Source organism: Coenobita brevimanus, chromosome 54 (assembly GCF_032717465.1).
Source record: "Coenobita brevimanus isolate Jiangsu-jjx chromosome 54, ASM3271746v2, whole genome shotgun sequence".
Classification (NCBI taxonomy): Eukaryota; Metazoa; Arthropoda; class Malacostraca; order Decapoda; family Coenobitidae; genus Coenobita; species Coenobita brevimanus.
The window spans coordinates 9,134,549-9,152,375 of record NC_137007.1 but is presented as its reverse complement, the minus strand read 5'-3'; the positions used below and the strand labels follow the sequence as shown (position 1 = coordinate 9,152,375).

The 17,827-nt window shown below is 41.3% G+C and overlaps 1 protein-coding gene across 1 annotated transcript in view; it reads left to right on the top strand.

Moving 5' to 3' along the window:
• LOC145400999 (putative sodium-coupled neutral amino acid transporter 12) overlaps positions 1-6,527 on the top strand; it is a 406,122-nt gene extending 399,595 nt beyond the window's left edge. Inside the window, exon 12 of the mRNA XM_080273357.1 lies at positions 6,339-6,527. Within this exon, the coding sequence (XP_080129483.1) occupies positions 6,339-6,527 (189 nt within the window). The remainder of the gene's footprint in view (positions 1-6,338) is intronic.
• The last annotated feature ends 11,300 nt before the right edge of the window (positions 6,528-17,827 follow it).

Genomic DNA, 17,827 nt, shown 5'->3' with positions numbered 1-17,827 from the left:
CTACTCCAGGAAGAACCACTGTGTTGATGCATGATGTCGATGTTGGAGACGCAAAGCCAATTAAATTGCCTCCTTACCGTGTGAACCCAGTGAAAGTTCCTCTCATCCAGAAGGAGCTTGGCTACCTGTTGGACCACAAGATGATTGAGCCCTGTCAGAGCGAGTGGAGTTCTCCTGTCACTCTGGTCCCTAAGCCAGGTGGGTCACAGCGGCTTTGCATCGACTACAGACGTGTTAATCAGATAACTAAAACAGACACTTACCCTCTCCCTCGTGTGGAAGATTGCATAGACAAGATCGGAAAGGCTAGGTACATAAGTAAGTTTGATTTGTTAAAGGGATACTGGCAAGTACCTATGACTGAACGTGCTAGGGAGATCTCATGTATTGTAACATTAGGAAAGACATTTGCATGTTCTGTAATGCCATGTACAGATTGTTTTAGAGTAATAAGAAATTTCCTTTGTAAATTTCTTTTTTCTTTGTGGGGAGGTGTTACATAGCCTATGATTTCATCATCCTTTGTGTAATTTTAACGCACAGTTGCTGCATGTTTGATCACGAGCGTGTTCTGCCTCAGTCCCCCCCTTCTACCGTTATAGTAGAGTAAGTCGACATCTCTGTTATACTTTGCGGGATTGTCATCTCTTTGTCCCCATGGCTTCATTTGCGCGTCCTCATTACAAGTTGTATCAGGCTCTGCTGGCCCCTATATAATGAGCTCAGTCTCTGCATCATTGCCACTTAGATCTGCTCCTCATTTTGTTCACATCTCTGTCCTCCCCTGTACAGATATTATTATTATTGTGAGTGCTCAAGAAATCTCCAACCATCTAGCAGCTGTGTGTTATTTGAGTATTACTGTTATTGCATTTTTTCTTGTACTGTATAGCATAAGTTTAATTTGTAGGCCTAGTGAAGTTTTTGTAATTAATGTTGGGTTTTATGTCAGTCATTTTTGATAATAGTTTGTATCTGTAATTATTTATCTGGCATTCACTGAGTATTATCTGGTATCTCATTTTATCAGGGCTGACTTAGATAAATTTACTCTTGCTAATTTCGTGTTAATAGAGGCTATTGCAGTTAACCATATATTTAACCTGTTTATTTGCCATTACATTATCCTTATGAGTCCTGAATGTTTTGTTGTTAATTTAAGCATTAAACTTTAACTTGTAATTTTACCTAACTCTTTTGTTTTGAACCTGGAACTTTACGGGACAGTAGTGACTCTTCGTATTCTCACTTAAAGTGTACATTATCTTTCTCTGTTCCGTAACAGTATCCTACCATACACTTTTCCTATTATACTAAGAAGACAAATGCCCCTATGATTACCACACACTTATAATAATCCATAATAATGGATGTTTAAATGTTTTCACTATATTTGATATGTTTTGAGGTGAATGACTGCTTTTAGTAAATTGTGAACAGTTAAGAATGCTTTGTTAATTTTTGATGTTGCGAGGCAAACGAGGGAGTGTTATTGAGAGAAGAGGGTAGAGACAGCTGTATGCCTTGTTCCAAAACAACCTCGCTATAATGAACTTCAGTTGTAAAACGTTTTAATTTGCTTTTTGTTTAGTGTATATATACAAGTGCTAAATTTATTTATTTTTTTTATTATTGTGGAATATGGTAGGTGGGGGTGCTCACCATCCACTCTTTGTATTGCTGCTCTCAGGTGTCTGCCCTTTCCTCTCCTCCAGCCTTCTTTCCTTCCATCCTATTCTGTCTTTTTTTTCTTCATTCTTTTCTCATCCTTCTGCTTGAGGGTGACTTTACACTCCTTCTTTCCTTCATTCTTTCCTATTCCTTCTGCCTGTGGATGACTCTACACTGAGTGACAAGCCAAATGGTTTCCTGTACACCAGGAAGCCATTTACTACATTGGGTGGTAACCATATAACCAGATTTTGGCGCCTGGTGGTTTAGTGGGTAATATCGGTGCTCCACTCTGATTGAGCCAGTGAAGGTTTATATCCAAGGGTTGGTTTGGGTTTATTGCTTACATAATGCCACTCAGGGATGAGTGAGGCTGGTCACTCTCATCTTAAATGTCAAGACCAACTTGCCTTGCCCTGGGCTTCTACACTCTGCGTGGGACAATGTAGGATTGGATGATGAAAGAATGAATGAATGGGTAATTCCACTTTGCCACACTTCATTCATCAACAAAGCAACTACCTGTACTTCTTTGCATCTTCCTTGCCCATTCATGCCTGATCTTACATATTTTACACCCTCCCACTCTTCCACTTCACACTTCTTCATATCTGTTTCACACAATGCCGTGACGGCATATCTCGCACTCTTAATATATTCACTACTTCCATTCACACCTCTCACATTCCACATGGCTGTGAAAATCTGCCCATGTGGTTGGGGCCGTGGGCAAGTATTGGGCCCTCAGAGGCTCTCCAAAACGTCTGTCATGGTTTAGTGATTTTAGATAGGGGAATCTGGAGGACACATAACCCGGCCAAAAACCCTGGTTATATAGTTGCCACTCAGTGTAGTGAATGGTTTCCTGAGTACAGGAAACCATTTTGCTTGTCACTCAGTGTAGAGACCATTAGGCAACACTACATTTAAACTCAGTTCATTTTTTCCTTCAGTCCATATCCCCTTTGGCCCTTTTCCTCACAGAACCACAAATCTCACCCTATACTGATATATTCCCATTTTGTTTTCCTGGTTACCATCTCCTTACAAACTTCCATAACAAATCCCAATATGCTGTTGACACTATTTTAATATCACCCAATATGATAATTTCAGTGCTAAGGGCAAGGTTAAGGTTACTCAACTGTGTGGATATGGAATCAGTTACACTGGGTTCCGAAGAAGCATTGGGGGAGCGATAAACTTCACAAATATATTTGGTAATATTTGACAATTTAGTTTATATAATGAGTAATCAAAACTGGATGCAGTGAAGTTTAACATACATAATGTTGAATGGTTATTGCATTTTGCCAGGACTGACGACACTGGTCTAGAGTGCGAGCTGTTTGCAGAATTGTTTAATCTCACCCAGCTGGTAAAGCAACCAACCAGAATTCCTGATAATCCTGACCATAATGCCTATCTCTTGGATTTATTCATGACAAATAATCCAGATCAATACAGGATAGAGGTACTGTCACCATTTGGATCCTCTGACCACAATCTCATCAAAGCCTCATTAGTTAACCCCCCCACACCTCCCCGTTCTGAACCTATGAGGGTGACCCGATGGCACTTTGAAAGGGCAAACTGGGATAGATTTAGAAATTATCTTGCTGACATTCCATGGCAGTCTTTCTTCTCTAATGATCCCAGTTCTACCCAGTCCCACATATGCGACTTAATACTAGGTGGTATGGATTTATTCAAACCAAGTCAACAGTTCACTAAAAGATAGAACTCTCCAAAATGGTTTGATAGCAACTGTGCCAGAGCAACAGCCCAAAAGTCATTAGCATATTACTCTTACTTAAAATCAAAAACATCTGAATCACTCTCTCAATTTAAAATTGCTAGAAATCATGCAAAAGCTGTATTAAATCTAGCTAAATGAAACTTTCTTCAAAAGCAAGCATCAAAACTACTTAACATCCCTAATGACAATAGAATATTCTGGTCAACTCTTAATTCTTTCAATAATAACGTTAACAGGTAATCTTCCATTCCCCCACAAAAATCTCCAGATGGCAACATTACAAATGACCCACGTGAGAAAGTGGATATTTTTGCCAGTACATTTGCCAGAAACTCTACCATAGACGATACCAGCCAGAATGTCCCAGTACTAGAACTTGACTTTCCCGAAATTGCCCCACGTAAAATACAAACAAGATACATAAAATCCATCCTAAACAATTTACCTACCAACAAAGCTCCAGGCCCAGATGGAATTCTGCCAATTGTTTTGAAAAAGTGTTCCCCTGAACTTGCCTCTGTCCTAGCTAAATTATTCAGACTATGCATACGTACTTCTTTATTCCCAAATTCATGGAAAGAAGCCAATATCCACCCAATTCCGAAGAATGGAAGTTCCTCTGACCCCTCAGATTACAGACCAATAGCTGTCACATCTTCTTTTGGTAAGGTATTTGAAACTTTATTTAATAAGCACATTGTTAAACATCTTGAATCGAACAACTTAATTAGTGATAGACAATATGGTTTCTGCCACAAAAGATCCACCATTGACATACTCAGTCTCCTAACTCATACCATCCATCAATCAATTAATCTACATGGAGAAACTCATGCAGTAGCCCTTGATATTTCTAAAGCATTTGACAGATTATGGCATCGTTCCCTGCTGTCCAAACTCCCTTGCTATTGACTAATGTCTTTTGTTCCTTTGATTTCTTCATATCTTAGTGACAGGAAAATAAGAGTAAAAGTAGATGATGTATATTCCAATTTCCACTCAATTAATGCCGGTGTGCCACAGGGGTCAGTTCTGGTGCCAACCCTGTTCCTGGTTCATATTAATGATCTCTTATCTGTCACCCACAATCCCATCCACACATACGCAGATGGCTCAACACTACATAGTTCATTCACACTCGGGCACCTTTTTACAAAGTCTAATATCTCTACCTCTCAGCTCAGTACAGCCATCTCCATAAATCAAGACCTATGTACAATCAGTGAATGGGGACAAAACAACCTTGTCTCTTTTAATGCTAGCAAAACTAAATATATACAATTTACTAATAGACAGGTATTGCCAAATTCGTACATTACCTTCAGTGCTACTAATATTCCCATCTCCAAAAGTATTGAAATTCTTGGCGTCTCACTTAACAACCCCCTCAGCTGGACCTATCATGTTAGATCACTTGCTAAAACCGCCTCAAAGAAACTTGGATTATAGTAGAGTCCATAACTTCTTCGCTGACGAGCAGTTAGCTATAATTTATAAGAGTCATGTGTGCTCTCAGCTTGAATATTGCTCACCCTTGTGGAATGGTTGTGGAGAGGTTGCATTAAAACAACTAGACAAAATTCAGAACAAAGCTGTTAGAATTATTAACAACCCTGCCATTACAAATAAATCACCTCCCCTGCAAGTAAAAAGGAGTGTTCCCTCTGTTGCATTATTTTACAGATATTTTTTTGGCAGATGCTCAGATGAAGTTGCGTCTATGGTGCCACCTCTCCATGCCGTCCCTCATGCTACATGGGCATCTGGCAGCACTCATGACTGGAATGTCACTCAGCCATATTGCAGAACTTCTGCCTATCAGAATTCTTTCATTCCCCGAACTGCATCTCTCTTGAATTCGCTTCCCCAGAGTTGTTTCCCTCCAACTTTCAACCATAGCTGTTCAAGTCTAACTGTTACAGATATTTTATGACCAGAGGACACCAGTAATCTGGTGTATGGATTTTTTTTTTTTTTTTTTTTTCTCCTTCCTCTGTAGTTATTAAAAAAAAAAGTATATATATATATATATACTGTATATATATATATATATATAAAATGGTTTCCTGTAAGCCAAGAAACCATTTACAATGCTGGGTGGTAACCATATAACCAAACCATACATGCTCCCTACGTGTCAAGTGGGTTGGTGGAGGGTTAATGCCCCTCCCTGTAAAACAAATAACTCAGAGTCAAATGGCCACCCCATACGGGATTATGGCGTCTGGCAATATATATATATATACTGTATACATAGCCAGATGAAATCCCATAAGGGGTGGCCATTTGTCTTTAAGTTAGTGGTTTTACAGAGAGGGGCGCTAACTCTCCACCAACGCACTCGTTGACATAAGGAACACGTGTGGGTTGGTTATATGGTTACCACCCAGGGTTGTAAATGGTTTTCTGGCTTACAGGAAACCGTTAGGCTTGTCACTCAGTGTAACGCCACCTGAAAAGGAAAGAGTAATAAAAAGTGACAGGAAAGTTGGGAGAAAGAGGAAGAGAGGGGACAAAAAAAAAAAAATAGAAGAAGAGGGATAAAGGCAAAGGTAGAAGTAGGCAGCACTACATCAAGTGAGTGGATGATGGTTGCCACCACCTACCATATAAGCTTAGGCCTCATGAGGCTGTCCATAATAGGCCTCAGCCTTGACCTTAATGACTGAGGCTTGGCCTAAGCTATATTTTACCTGTTTTTTTTCCTTTTTTGCATTTTGTATCGTACCTATCTCTGTATAACATAGGAAAGGTCTTAGTCCCATCTCTGCTATATTATACATACTTTTTTTTTTCTCTCTCTCTCATACCTACCTCTTTGTAAAGTGGGTAAGTAGAATATGTTCTTCAAAAATTAAACTTTTTAAAATCATGCTGTGACTCTAATTTGATTTTATTTTTTGTGCAGTATGTGGTGCCAGCTACTCTCGTGTACCATGCCCGCAAAATGACACTGCGGCATATTGGTATGGGTGTCAAGAACCCATTCTCAGCCCCCCTTCAGCATCCTGCATGGCTTGTCCTCACCTGTGTATGGGCTGCAGTGTGCCAGGTCTTTGTAACCTTGTATCTCATAGAGGAATATAAAACTAAATAGCTAGCACTGAATTTAGAGATGTAACAAGAAATTTTAGAATTTTATGGTTATATTTTATACTGTACATGTACTGACTGTAATACTGAAATTTTATCATTTCATAATTTTTGTTGTATTAGAAATGTATATAGTGTATTGTGTCTTTTAGTAAATATGTATATTTTTAATATATGCTGTTCTGCAGTAACTATAACAACGGGTATTATAGACTTAGGAACAGTGAGAATACATGCTTGCTGAATATGTGAAAACTATAGGTGTGTTTAGTGCTAAAGATAGTGATGATATGAGAGACTGATATTTATGATTAGGTAGATACTGGAAAGGCTGTGAAACAGAAATAAGTCAAAACTTGGTTGCTGCTTTTATTTTTTATTTTATTTAATTTTATCCTCCAGTCATACCTCACTTGATCTTCAGAGTTTCTAGCTGCTGTGTCAGTGAGCCACCTGGCCAGTTCATTGAACCACAAAGGTCTAGCTACCTTCCTGGATCAAGCATCCCACTACCCTCCCCTCCCTTAACCCCTTCAGTCTCATTATATATATCTATATTTTTGCTGTATCCAGACCATTTTATTCAGCTGAGACTTTTCAAATTGGAGGGGTTAGATAAAGCCTTCATTAACCCTATCACTGTTGGATGTCCTACCTAGGCAGAATAAAATCATTTGGTGGTGAACAAATTACAGCCAGCCTAGTCAGGCAATAATGTAATCACCTACGTCTGTATGAGTGTGTGTCTGGCTGTTTCCAAAATATCTCAAAATCAAGCGGGCAAATTGTATCCAAACTTTGCAGGCAGTATACCGGGATATATGGCTTGTTTGTTAATTGTGGCAAAGCTGCAATGATATGCTTCCGATTGCCAGAGGATTTTGCAGGAAAAAAATACCATTAACTCTTCCTTTTAGCTTACCATTATTCACCAGTTTCTATCATATTCTCAACAAAGAAAAAGGCTGTCTAAAGGGCAACTATTAGAAATTCCTCAAAAACCTGTTATACTCAATGGCCTTCACCAGCATAATACCCCAGACTTCAGGCTTCTGGATGCTAGCATGGTATATACTTTAGTAGTAAATAGCAAAATCCTAAGACTTTAAGGCTTTGGTAAAGCTGCAATGATATGCCTCCGATTGCCAGAGGATTACTATCTATCTGTCTACTTATTGCCAGACACCTCAATCCCGTGAGGGGTGGCCACAAACAAATTGCCTCCCTGTCACCCTGTCCAGTGCCATTTCACTACCCTATTCCCAGCTCACACACCCCTCTCTCTTACACCCCTCCATTCCTCCATCTCATTCTTGGCCTCCCCCTCCCTCTCCCCCCCTCCACCTCACTCACATACAATCACCTCGTTAGTCTCTCGCCATTTATCCTCTCCACGTGGCCAAACAAACCTGTGTGTTTCTCTCAACGCTTTCTGTCATACCCACATATGCATTGCAACGCTCCTTCCCTTCCTTTTCTCCATGTAACTCTACATGCTCTTCTCAAATAACTCATTTCCGCTGCTCTCACTCTTGATTTGTGTCCTTCCAACAAGGTCCAGGCTTCACTTCCATATGTTAAGGTTGGTATCACAACACTCTCATGTAGTGACCTTTTTACTTCCATGCTCACTGCCCTCTTCCTTATAACTGCTTTCAAAGAACCAGTGACGTTTCTTCTCTGCTCTACCCTTTCAAGCACTCGACCCTCTAAACTTCCATTCTTACCCATCACACTGCCCAAGTACTTAAATACACTCATATATTCCATTTCCTCCTCATCCAGCCTCACTGTACATGTAATGGCTTCATTACTTTCGAAGACCATAATCTTACTCTTCCCTACATTCACCTTTTGATTCTGTTTCTTACACACACTCCCAAACTCGTTCACCAAGCCTTGCAGCTCCCCTTTGTCTTCATGTAACAATACAGTATCATCTGCAAACAACAGTACAGGGAGTTTCCAGACACTGCCCTCTCTTATTAGGGTCGTCTCAACATCCACTGCCCTACCTTGTACGCCTTTTATAACCCCATCCATATACAGACTGAACAACCATGGGGGACATGACACATCCCTGTTTCAATCCAACATTCAAATAGAAAAATTCGCTCTGTTCACTGTCTACATGCACAGCAGCCTTAGCCGCCTCATACATACTCTTCACAGCATTCAACAACTTCCCATTTACTCCATATTATATTCTTAATACTTTCCACATTCCTTGTCCATCCACCCTGTCATATGCTTTCTCCAAATCCATGAAGGCTGCATACAGCTTCTTTCCCCTCTCTAGTAAACTTTTCCACTAAGGACCTAAGAATGAATATCCGATCTACATAACATCTTCCCTTCCTAAAACCTCCCTGTTCTTCTCCAACTAATTCCTCTGTTATTTCCCTAACTCTGTCAGTAATTATCCTACTGTAAACTTTTACACTAAGAAGACTGCTGTCCCTACAAGTACCACACACTTCTTTTTCCCCTTTTCCTTTGTACAAGGGAATAATCATATCTGGCTTCCAGTCCTCTGGGACTCTGCTTTCCCTGTAGGCCAATCTGCATATCTTCCATATCCATTCTACTATTATCTCTCTCCCATGGATTACCAATTTTTTAAGTGATGGCAGGTGATATCCATTCTTGGGCAAATGCATTGGCTCTTATTTAAATAATTGAGTTGAAGGGGTTAAGCCCCTCTTTTTTTTTTTTTTTTCCTGCCACCTTCTGATGATTTTATTCATCTTAAGGGAGACTTCAGAGAGATGAGGCTAAATAGTGTCTTTATTACCACTGCCCTCCAATGTCAGGTTTGTGTATCCTGACCATTACAGTATGTACATACTATTCATGGGGCTCTTCTGAAGTGACTACAGTTGCCTTCAATTAGCCAGAACAAATTGTGAAATGCACCATTGGATTGAAGGGATTAACATGGTGGGAAGAAAAAAACTGTTTTTATGGGAAAAGTTTTTGAACAGTTTAAGGTAGCATGATCATCGTCATCATCATCTAATTCTGTGTTGCCTCATGAGAAACGTAGGAGCCCGAGGCTAGGCAAGTTGGTCCTGACATTTAAGATGAGATTAACCAGCCTTACTCATCCCTGAATGGCATTATGTGAACATTAAACCCCAACCATCCCTTGGATATAAACCTGGACTGGCTTAATCCGATTGGAGCACCTTAATTACCCACTGAACCACCAGGTGCCATCATTTGGTTATATGGATACCAGCAAGCATAGTAAATGGTTTCCTGGTGTACAGGAAACCATTTGGCCTGTCACTCAGTGTAGAGCCACCAGTAGACAGAAGGAAAAGGAATGAATGTAGGAAAGATAGAAAAGGAGAGAAAGAAAGAAGAAGAGAGGAAAGGGCAATCACCCAAGAGCAGCACAACATCAAGTGAGTGGATGGTGCACGCCTCGTCTTACCACACTTTATATTACTTTTCTTTCAACTTCAAGTGGCTCTGCCCAGAGTGACAAGCTTAATGGCTTCCTGTAACTCAGGAAACTATCTACAGTGCGGGGTGACCAGATAGCAAGACAAAGGGGTAATATAGAGCCATCTGTGTTGCCCCTGTTAACTGGATGGAGAGGTGTAAATGTCGTGTCCATCCAGAAACCCAAGCTTCCACACTTTTCTCTGTGCCTTTCTGTGGTGAGGTACCGTCTACCACAAGGGTATGTCATTTCGCTACTGAGGTGGTTGCTTGCCTGTGGTTGATGGGTCTACCCAGGCAGACTGACTGGGGATAACAACAGTTGCAACAATCCATGCAAGAGTTCATTCATAAGTTGAGTAAACTGTCTAGTGGTGAGTGGCTGCAGGCTATATGGACATGACCTTGATGGACTGCATGCTGAACTTGCTTTTCTGTAGACCACCAACCTCATTTTTGGTGATAGAGAGTAAAGGAATGGACAGCAGATGTGTCTGGTGGTAGCAGTGCCACTGTAATTGAAAACAAGATGCAGTGAAATCATTCCAGTAATGGAGGTTGGTCCTAAACTGTTTAGTGCTGCAAGAGGTTCCCCTTTGTCTGAACAAAATAATTTGGCAATGGTAAGAATATAAAGAAGAGGTTATTGTAGTGAAGGGGTCAGCCTTTGATCCAAGAATTGTTATATATATATATATATATATATATATATAAGAATATAAAGAAGAGGTTATTGTAGTGAAGGGGTCAGCCTTTGATTCAAGAATTGTTATATATATATATATATATATATATATATATCTTGCTAAAACCAGGTGATTTTATTCAGCAAAGGAGACACCCCTCATAGTGAAGAGATTGATGATAGACTGTCTAACACCTCCAGTTCAAAAAGTCTCTTTTAAACTGAAAAAAATAAACAAACAAATAATTTGATAATATGAAAAATGAGATAACAAAGACATCTTGCATGTTAAGTGGTTAAGCTTGCTGTTTGGTGCTCAGTTTAGTTTGGGTTCAGTCATCTGTGAGTGACATTTTAATAGGTATAGGAGTATGTTCTTACAGGCGTTGTCATACTGTTTCTCCTTTTTGAGGCTTAAATGGTGATATACCATAAACTGTATAGACTTTCCAGACACTTCCATTCTTCATTAGACAACATTTCCACATGCACTTTTCACTGTTCATTCCATAAAGTCTCCCTAACTTCCATTCATGCTTATGGCATGGGTCATTCTTCCACCTACAGAAAGAGGTGTCCCTTGATCCATTAGAGCAGTTGCCTTTCAGAATCTGTAAAACACATCTCAGCTTTGTCTAGCAGAGTTGCCCACATATGAAAGTATGTAATAGCTGCCACTACAATACCTACATTATAAACTGTACTAATGTAGCAGTTGTTACAGTGTATAAATATACTGGTTGCTGCAGCACAGTACTGTACATACATATGTGTAGGCTACTATAGTACAGTACATACATACATACATGCTTCCTTAAATACAGTATAATTCAGTAGCACTGTGATGATTAATTAGTATCATAATATAGACTAATAAGACTTTCTCAGTGATATTTAACTTGGAGATTTGTAGGAGCTCATTGTAAGCACATAAATAAGGTATTATGCCTGTCCTCCTCTCTTCCTATTTCTCCCATCTTTCCTGTCACTTCTTATTGCTTTTCTTTCTTTTACAGGTGGCGTTACATTGAGTGACAAGCCAAATGGTTTCCTTTAAGCCAAGAAACCATTTACAACGCTGGGTGGTAACCATATAACCAAACCATACGTGCTCCCTACGTGTCACCAAGTGGGTTGGTGGAGGGTTAGTGCCCCTCCCTGTAAAACAAATAACTCAAAGTCAGATGGCCACCCCTTACAAGATTATGGCGTCTGGCAATAGATAGATAGACTATTAACAAGTATATGGTGGTACAGTATATATAGATAAAGATGAATGTAGTCAAGAGCATTTTGGAATACCACAAAGCAGTGAAATCACACGGTTTGAGTAGAAAATATTGGTACAAGAGAATAGAAGAGATTTGTATTATGATGTTGGCTCTTCATCGCTTGTAAGTATAAATCCTCATGTGTGTAAAATTGAGGGTAGTATTGACTCCTTTGGTTTAAAATCTCTCTCTCTCTCTCTCTCTCTCTCTCTCTCTCTCCAGTATATATGGAGATATGAAGCAATAGAAGTGATAACTGATAAGCCATGAACCAAGAAAAGAAAATGCATTTTTACATTGTTTTGTGGTAGGTGGGGGTGCTCACCATCCACTCACTCGATGTAGTTCTGCTTTAGGTGTCTGCCCTTTCCTTTCTTCCATCCTTCCCCTTCTGGCTTTCTTTCCTTCATGCTTTCCTCTTTCTTCTGCCTACGGATGACTTTACACTCCCTCTTCTGTCTTTCTTTCCTTCATTCATTCCTCTTCCTTCTGCCTGTGGGTGACTACACTGAGTGACAAGCCAAATTGTTTCCTGTACACTAGGAAACCATTTACTACACTGGGTGGTAACCATATAACCAAATTATGGTGCCTGGTGGTTTAGTGGGTAATTAAAGGTGCTCCAATCAGATTGAGCCTGTGTAGGTTTATATCCAAGGGATGGTTGGGGTTTATAGCTCATATAATGCTACTTGGGGATGAGCGAGGCTGGTCACTCTCATCTTAAATGCCAAGACCAACTTGCCTAGCCCCGGGTTCCTCCGCTCCTCTATGGGGCGACATGGGATTGGATGATGGATGGATGGATGGATTTACAAATTACAGTATTTTATATATTCTCTTTGTTGAAGGTTTACCCAGCAAATGAAAATATGTGCCTAAACTTATGCAGATGTCATTGAAAATCATACCTGTGAAATGCAGAAAACTCATGTAAAGAACATTTCAAGAGAAGGTATTTTTCAGGTTCAGTGAGGGATATGTTGTTGTTATAACCTAATACTGTACTGTGTCAGTCTGTGGCATAGCTAGCCTAGAGAATTCACCATGACATATTACCTGATTGACAGAATAATGTACAGGAGAATTTTTCAGTATTTTATTCATATGCCAAATACTTAAGTATTATACAGTTCTTATACTGTTTCTGTAATGTGTACTATAAAAGAACATTAAGTAACATAAGATTATTGAACTGTACAGAGAAGTCTGTCATTCAGTAATGCTAGAACTGGTCAGGCTGCAGCTTCATGAAGTGTTATAGTATGAATTTATGAAATGTGAATAAATATGTTGAGACAGTTGATAAAAATTGACTAAAAGTATGCTTTACTTCTTCAGTATAATAATGTAAATAAGGCACTGATGTAGGTGAATTAGGAAAACCACAAAATCTGATACTCTATAATTCAAACAAAATCAGTGATATAACGAACTGTTTAATCTCATGTTCATTAAATGGACGCTACATTAATGTTTTTTTTTTTTCCCCATCCATAATATTGTTATTGTATAGTAATTAAATAATGCAGTTGCTGGAATATTGAAGCTGCATCATATGAGAAACAACCTGTTGCCACAAAGTGCAGTGCCAGTTCCGGTTGATGTTTCAGTAGTGGTAGGGGATTTGTGGAGCATATGTGTAGCAAAACAGACCCTAGAGAAAGCATGCTTTTGTAGAATGAATGTACGGGTGGTCCCTACTTACAAAGGGGTTACGTTCCAAGAAACTGCTCATTTAGTCAATTTTTTTGTAAGTCAAAAATGCATTTAATACACCTAGCCAACCAAACATCATAGCTTAGCCAAGCCTACCTTAACCTGTGGGCTGCAACATACTTCGTATGGGGGTGTCTTGTAAAGCTGCGACATACCTCTTACGAGCGATTTTCAGTAACACACCAGAAAGGTTCTAGAAGGATTGGTGTGATACAAAATTTATGAGGTATTAGGATAACTGGTAGGTCTCATTCTCACCCGCTATCTTGAGTCCAGTTGCTAAGTTGCACCAGCAACAATGACCCAAAGGTACGCATGTCGTGACACATCTTCTGCAATATTATAACCCCAGGAAAGGCAGTCGTGGGTCAGAATTGTTTAGAATAACATAAAATTAATGTTAGGTCAATAGGAGGTAATGGAACAGAAGCTGGGTGGTAAATAACGGGTGTAAAAGTAGCGCCCTAAGTTTGTTTTGCAGCGTGTGATGCAAGCTGGCAACCCACCTGGCGTGGGGGGTGACTGGCAAAAGCCTATTTACAGCCTGTATCGTTTGCCCCAGTACGCATTACGCACTCTCCCTCAAAGCATAGTTTTCATGTTTCCACCAGAAATGCAATTTCTGACAATTCTCCAAAACTACGCCAATTTAAAAAAAAAAAAAAAATCCATGGGTAGCTGCACGATGCAAAATCCTAGCCACTGATATACATTTCATGGAAATCTGCAAGAGTGACCAAAACTGCCATTTTGTCACACCATGGGGGATGTCTGCACGACCCCTTGCCACAACCCACAGGTTTAACATGCATAGAACACTTACAATAGCCATCAGCTGGTCAAAATCATTAACTTAAAAACTGTTTTATAATTAAGTACTGAATATGTGTTATTTACTAAGTACTGTACTGAGATCATCGATTGCGAAAGTCCAAGTTCACGTGTGATGGCCATTATGGGCTGGTTCACAATTCCCCATCACAACAAGAACAAGACAAGTTGCCATCTAGAGTAATTGCCCTTCTCATCATCATCTCACCAGTAGCAGGAAAGACAGAAGGGCATTTCATAGACATGATGGATGCACAAAACATAACGTAGATATGGGGGGGTATCCCCAAAAAATGCTGGCAACCCATAACACTTGGTTTTTGGTTCTTGGTGTAGAGTTAGGGCTTTCACTTCTGAGGGAGTCGGAAGAGCCCTTCTGGTGGCTTATGGAGCAGATGTCTTAGCTAGATGCAATGCAGTTGCCTGGACTTCCGTAAGAAGACACACACCAGGCGAATAACTTGATGTCTTTTTAGAGGATGGCTCAGACCCACACCTCCGAGGAATACTGGTAGGGTGAAGTCTTGTACACCTAAGACAGACAGATGATCCCTCAATTCTGAGCGCATGGAGCGAAATCACTGACAGTGCAGCAAAAAGTGAGCTTTTGTTTCCTCTTGATCGCAGCACCACTGACAGTAAGGGTCTGGCGCCAGGTGTATGTGGTGGAGATAGGATGCCAGGCCGACGCGTCCAATATGGAGTCTGGTGAGTGTCACATCCAAAACACAAGAGGTTGCATGGGCCCAAGGGTGACAAGAGAAGTTCGTATGGTAAGTTCCTAAGGTGGAGGAGGGGAGATCTGCTGCCAAATCTGAGTCCCAGGCCTTCCCACTAGCAACCGTCAGAAACCTGCTACAGGTTGCCTCTTGATGCAGGAAAGCCTCCACAGCTGCTGAGGTCAAAGCCAGTCTTGCTGCCCCGTCAACAACCTCATTGCCCCTGATGCCCACATGAGAAGGTATCCACTGAACGTGAAGCATCCAATTTCCCGGGAGAAGTTGTCCGAGCAAGGTCTGAATCCCATAGAGGAGATATTATCTCACTGAGTGTGCCTTGAAGGACACAGTAAGGTACAGTACTGCCAGAGAGTCAGTGTAAATAACCACCTTCTGGGGTTGGAGATGTGCTTTGATGAAGGCCAAGGCCTTGAAGATGGTGAAAAGTTCCGACATGACACTGTCGTGGAGGACATCCAAGCATCATGTTTGACAAAGTGAGAGGTCCACCAGGTAAATTGCTGCAGTGGATACTGCAGGTGTTGTGGTGTGCAAACCATCAGTAAACACTGCAAATTACCCTGCACACACTGTGGCCGACAGCTCATTGTACAATGCTGGTGTGAGACGTCCATCGCCAGACTTGTCAAAGGTCTCCATCAGGCAGAGCGATACAAGAGGCAAGAGGTCCCTCCAACGTGGTGTCAGGGACACTGGGGGAAGGGGCTGACAGCATGGTGGTGACAGCAAGAGGGACCTGTATCCCCTGCGAGCCCTGGTCAGGAGTGGTTGGCGGGACCTCACAGGCCAAGCACGGTGAGACAAAGCGACAACCGCCTCCTCGAAGAGCACTAGCAGAGGGTGGTGACAGGAGGAGTGTTGGATGGTCTTGTAGCGACAGCAAACGAGTTTTGACATGGTGACATGTAGAGGGGGGATACCACTCTCCGCCTGCAAGGACAACATGGGAGAAGAACAAAATGCGCCCAGGGCAATGCATAGTGCGGCATTTTGTATCAGGTCCAGTTTTCACAGCAGAGTGGGGGATGATGAATCATAAACCATGCACTTGTAGTTGAATCTTCCCAAGATGGCAGCACAGTAGTAACCTAGAAGAAGGTCACAGTTGGCGCCCCATTTAGACCCTGCATTGCCCTTCATGACGTCCAGCCTCTTGGGGCAGGATGTTTGAAGGTATTCTATGTGGTGACGCCACATGAGGATCGGCCCATCCAGACGGAATCCCAAGAAGGTGTGTGTGCGGACAACAAGTAGAGATTCCTTGCCTATCCTGATCACTGGCTGAGATGGCATGCAGTGCAAGGTAAAGGCCATCAAGGCACACTTCAACACACCAAACTCCAGACCCCATTGGTGAATCCAGTCCTCAAGAGTTGAGACAGCTGCCTGAAGTCTCCTCTGTGCAGCTTCCATTGCGGTGACCTGGCTAACAATAGTCACGGTGTCTTTATAAACCAGTGTGGAGACCTATACCCCTGGGAGTAGGGGAGTTTTCAAGAATACTCCCCCAGTGTCCCTGCTTGTCGTATGAGGCGACTAAAAGGGTTGGCGGAGGGTTAGTGCCCCTCCCCGGAAAACAGCTAACTAAAAAGATGAACAAGAAGCCTCGGAAAAGGACTGACCAAAAGATGACGACCAAGGATCGGACAGAGGACATGGTACGGATCGCAACGTGGAATGGAAGGGGTGCGAATGATGAGGTGAAAGAGCGAGAGATTGTCCAGATGCTTGAGGGTGCGAAAGTGGATATATGTGGAGTGACTGAAACTAAATGGTCAGGACAGAGTGTGAGAGAATTGGAGTATGGATGGGGTATATGTGCAGGAGTAGGTGAAAATGAGAGGGCAAAAGAAGGAATGTGTATTATTGTGAGTAAAAGATGGAAGAAGAACATAAGAGAGTATGGATCAGTTGGCTCAAGGATTGTGTGGGTAAGATTGAAAGTTGGAATACAAATGTGGGCGATTGTGTGCGTGTATGTGCCAACGCAAGATCGTGCGAGAAGAGTGAAAGAAGAGTTCTGGACAATTGTGGAAGTGTGCATGGAAAAGTTTGGAAGGAATGAAAGAGTGTTTTTGATTGGTGATATGAATGGTAAAGTAGGGAATGTGAAGGTGGATGGAATAGTTGGTGAGTGAGATGTGCCTGCTGAGTGATGAGAATGGCAGTGCGTTAGTAGACATTTGTGCCGGGAGGGGGTTGGTGATAGCCAATACCCTCTTCAGACACAAAATAATCCACAGGTATACATGGCGAGTGATGAGAAGGGTGGGTGGTGAACTGAATGAAAGGAAGGCAATGATTGATTATGTGTGTGTGGATGAAAGGATGCGAAGATGTGTAATGGATGCAAGAGCTTATAGAGGTTGGGGGAGTGGGCTTTCTGACCACTACTTGGTGGTGGATAGAATCAAGATCCAAGTAAGATGGAGAAATAGAAGAAGGGAAGGATGGGAGGAAGGAGTAGTTGCAAGGAGAGTGGAAAGGTTACAGGAGGATGAGAAAAAGGCAGAATATAAGAGAGAAGTGGAGGAACGATTGGATAAATATGAATTGGAGCAGATGGGGGACGTGGAAGGTGTGTGCAAGATATTCACAGAAGAAATAC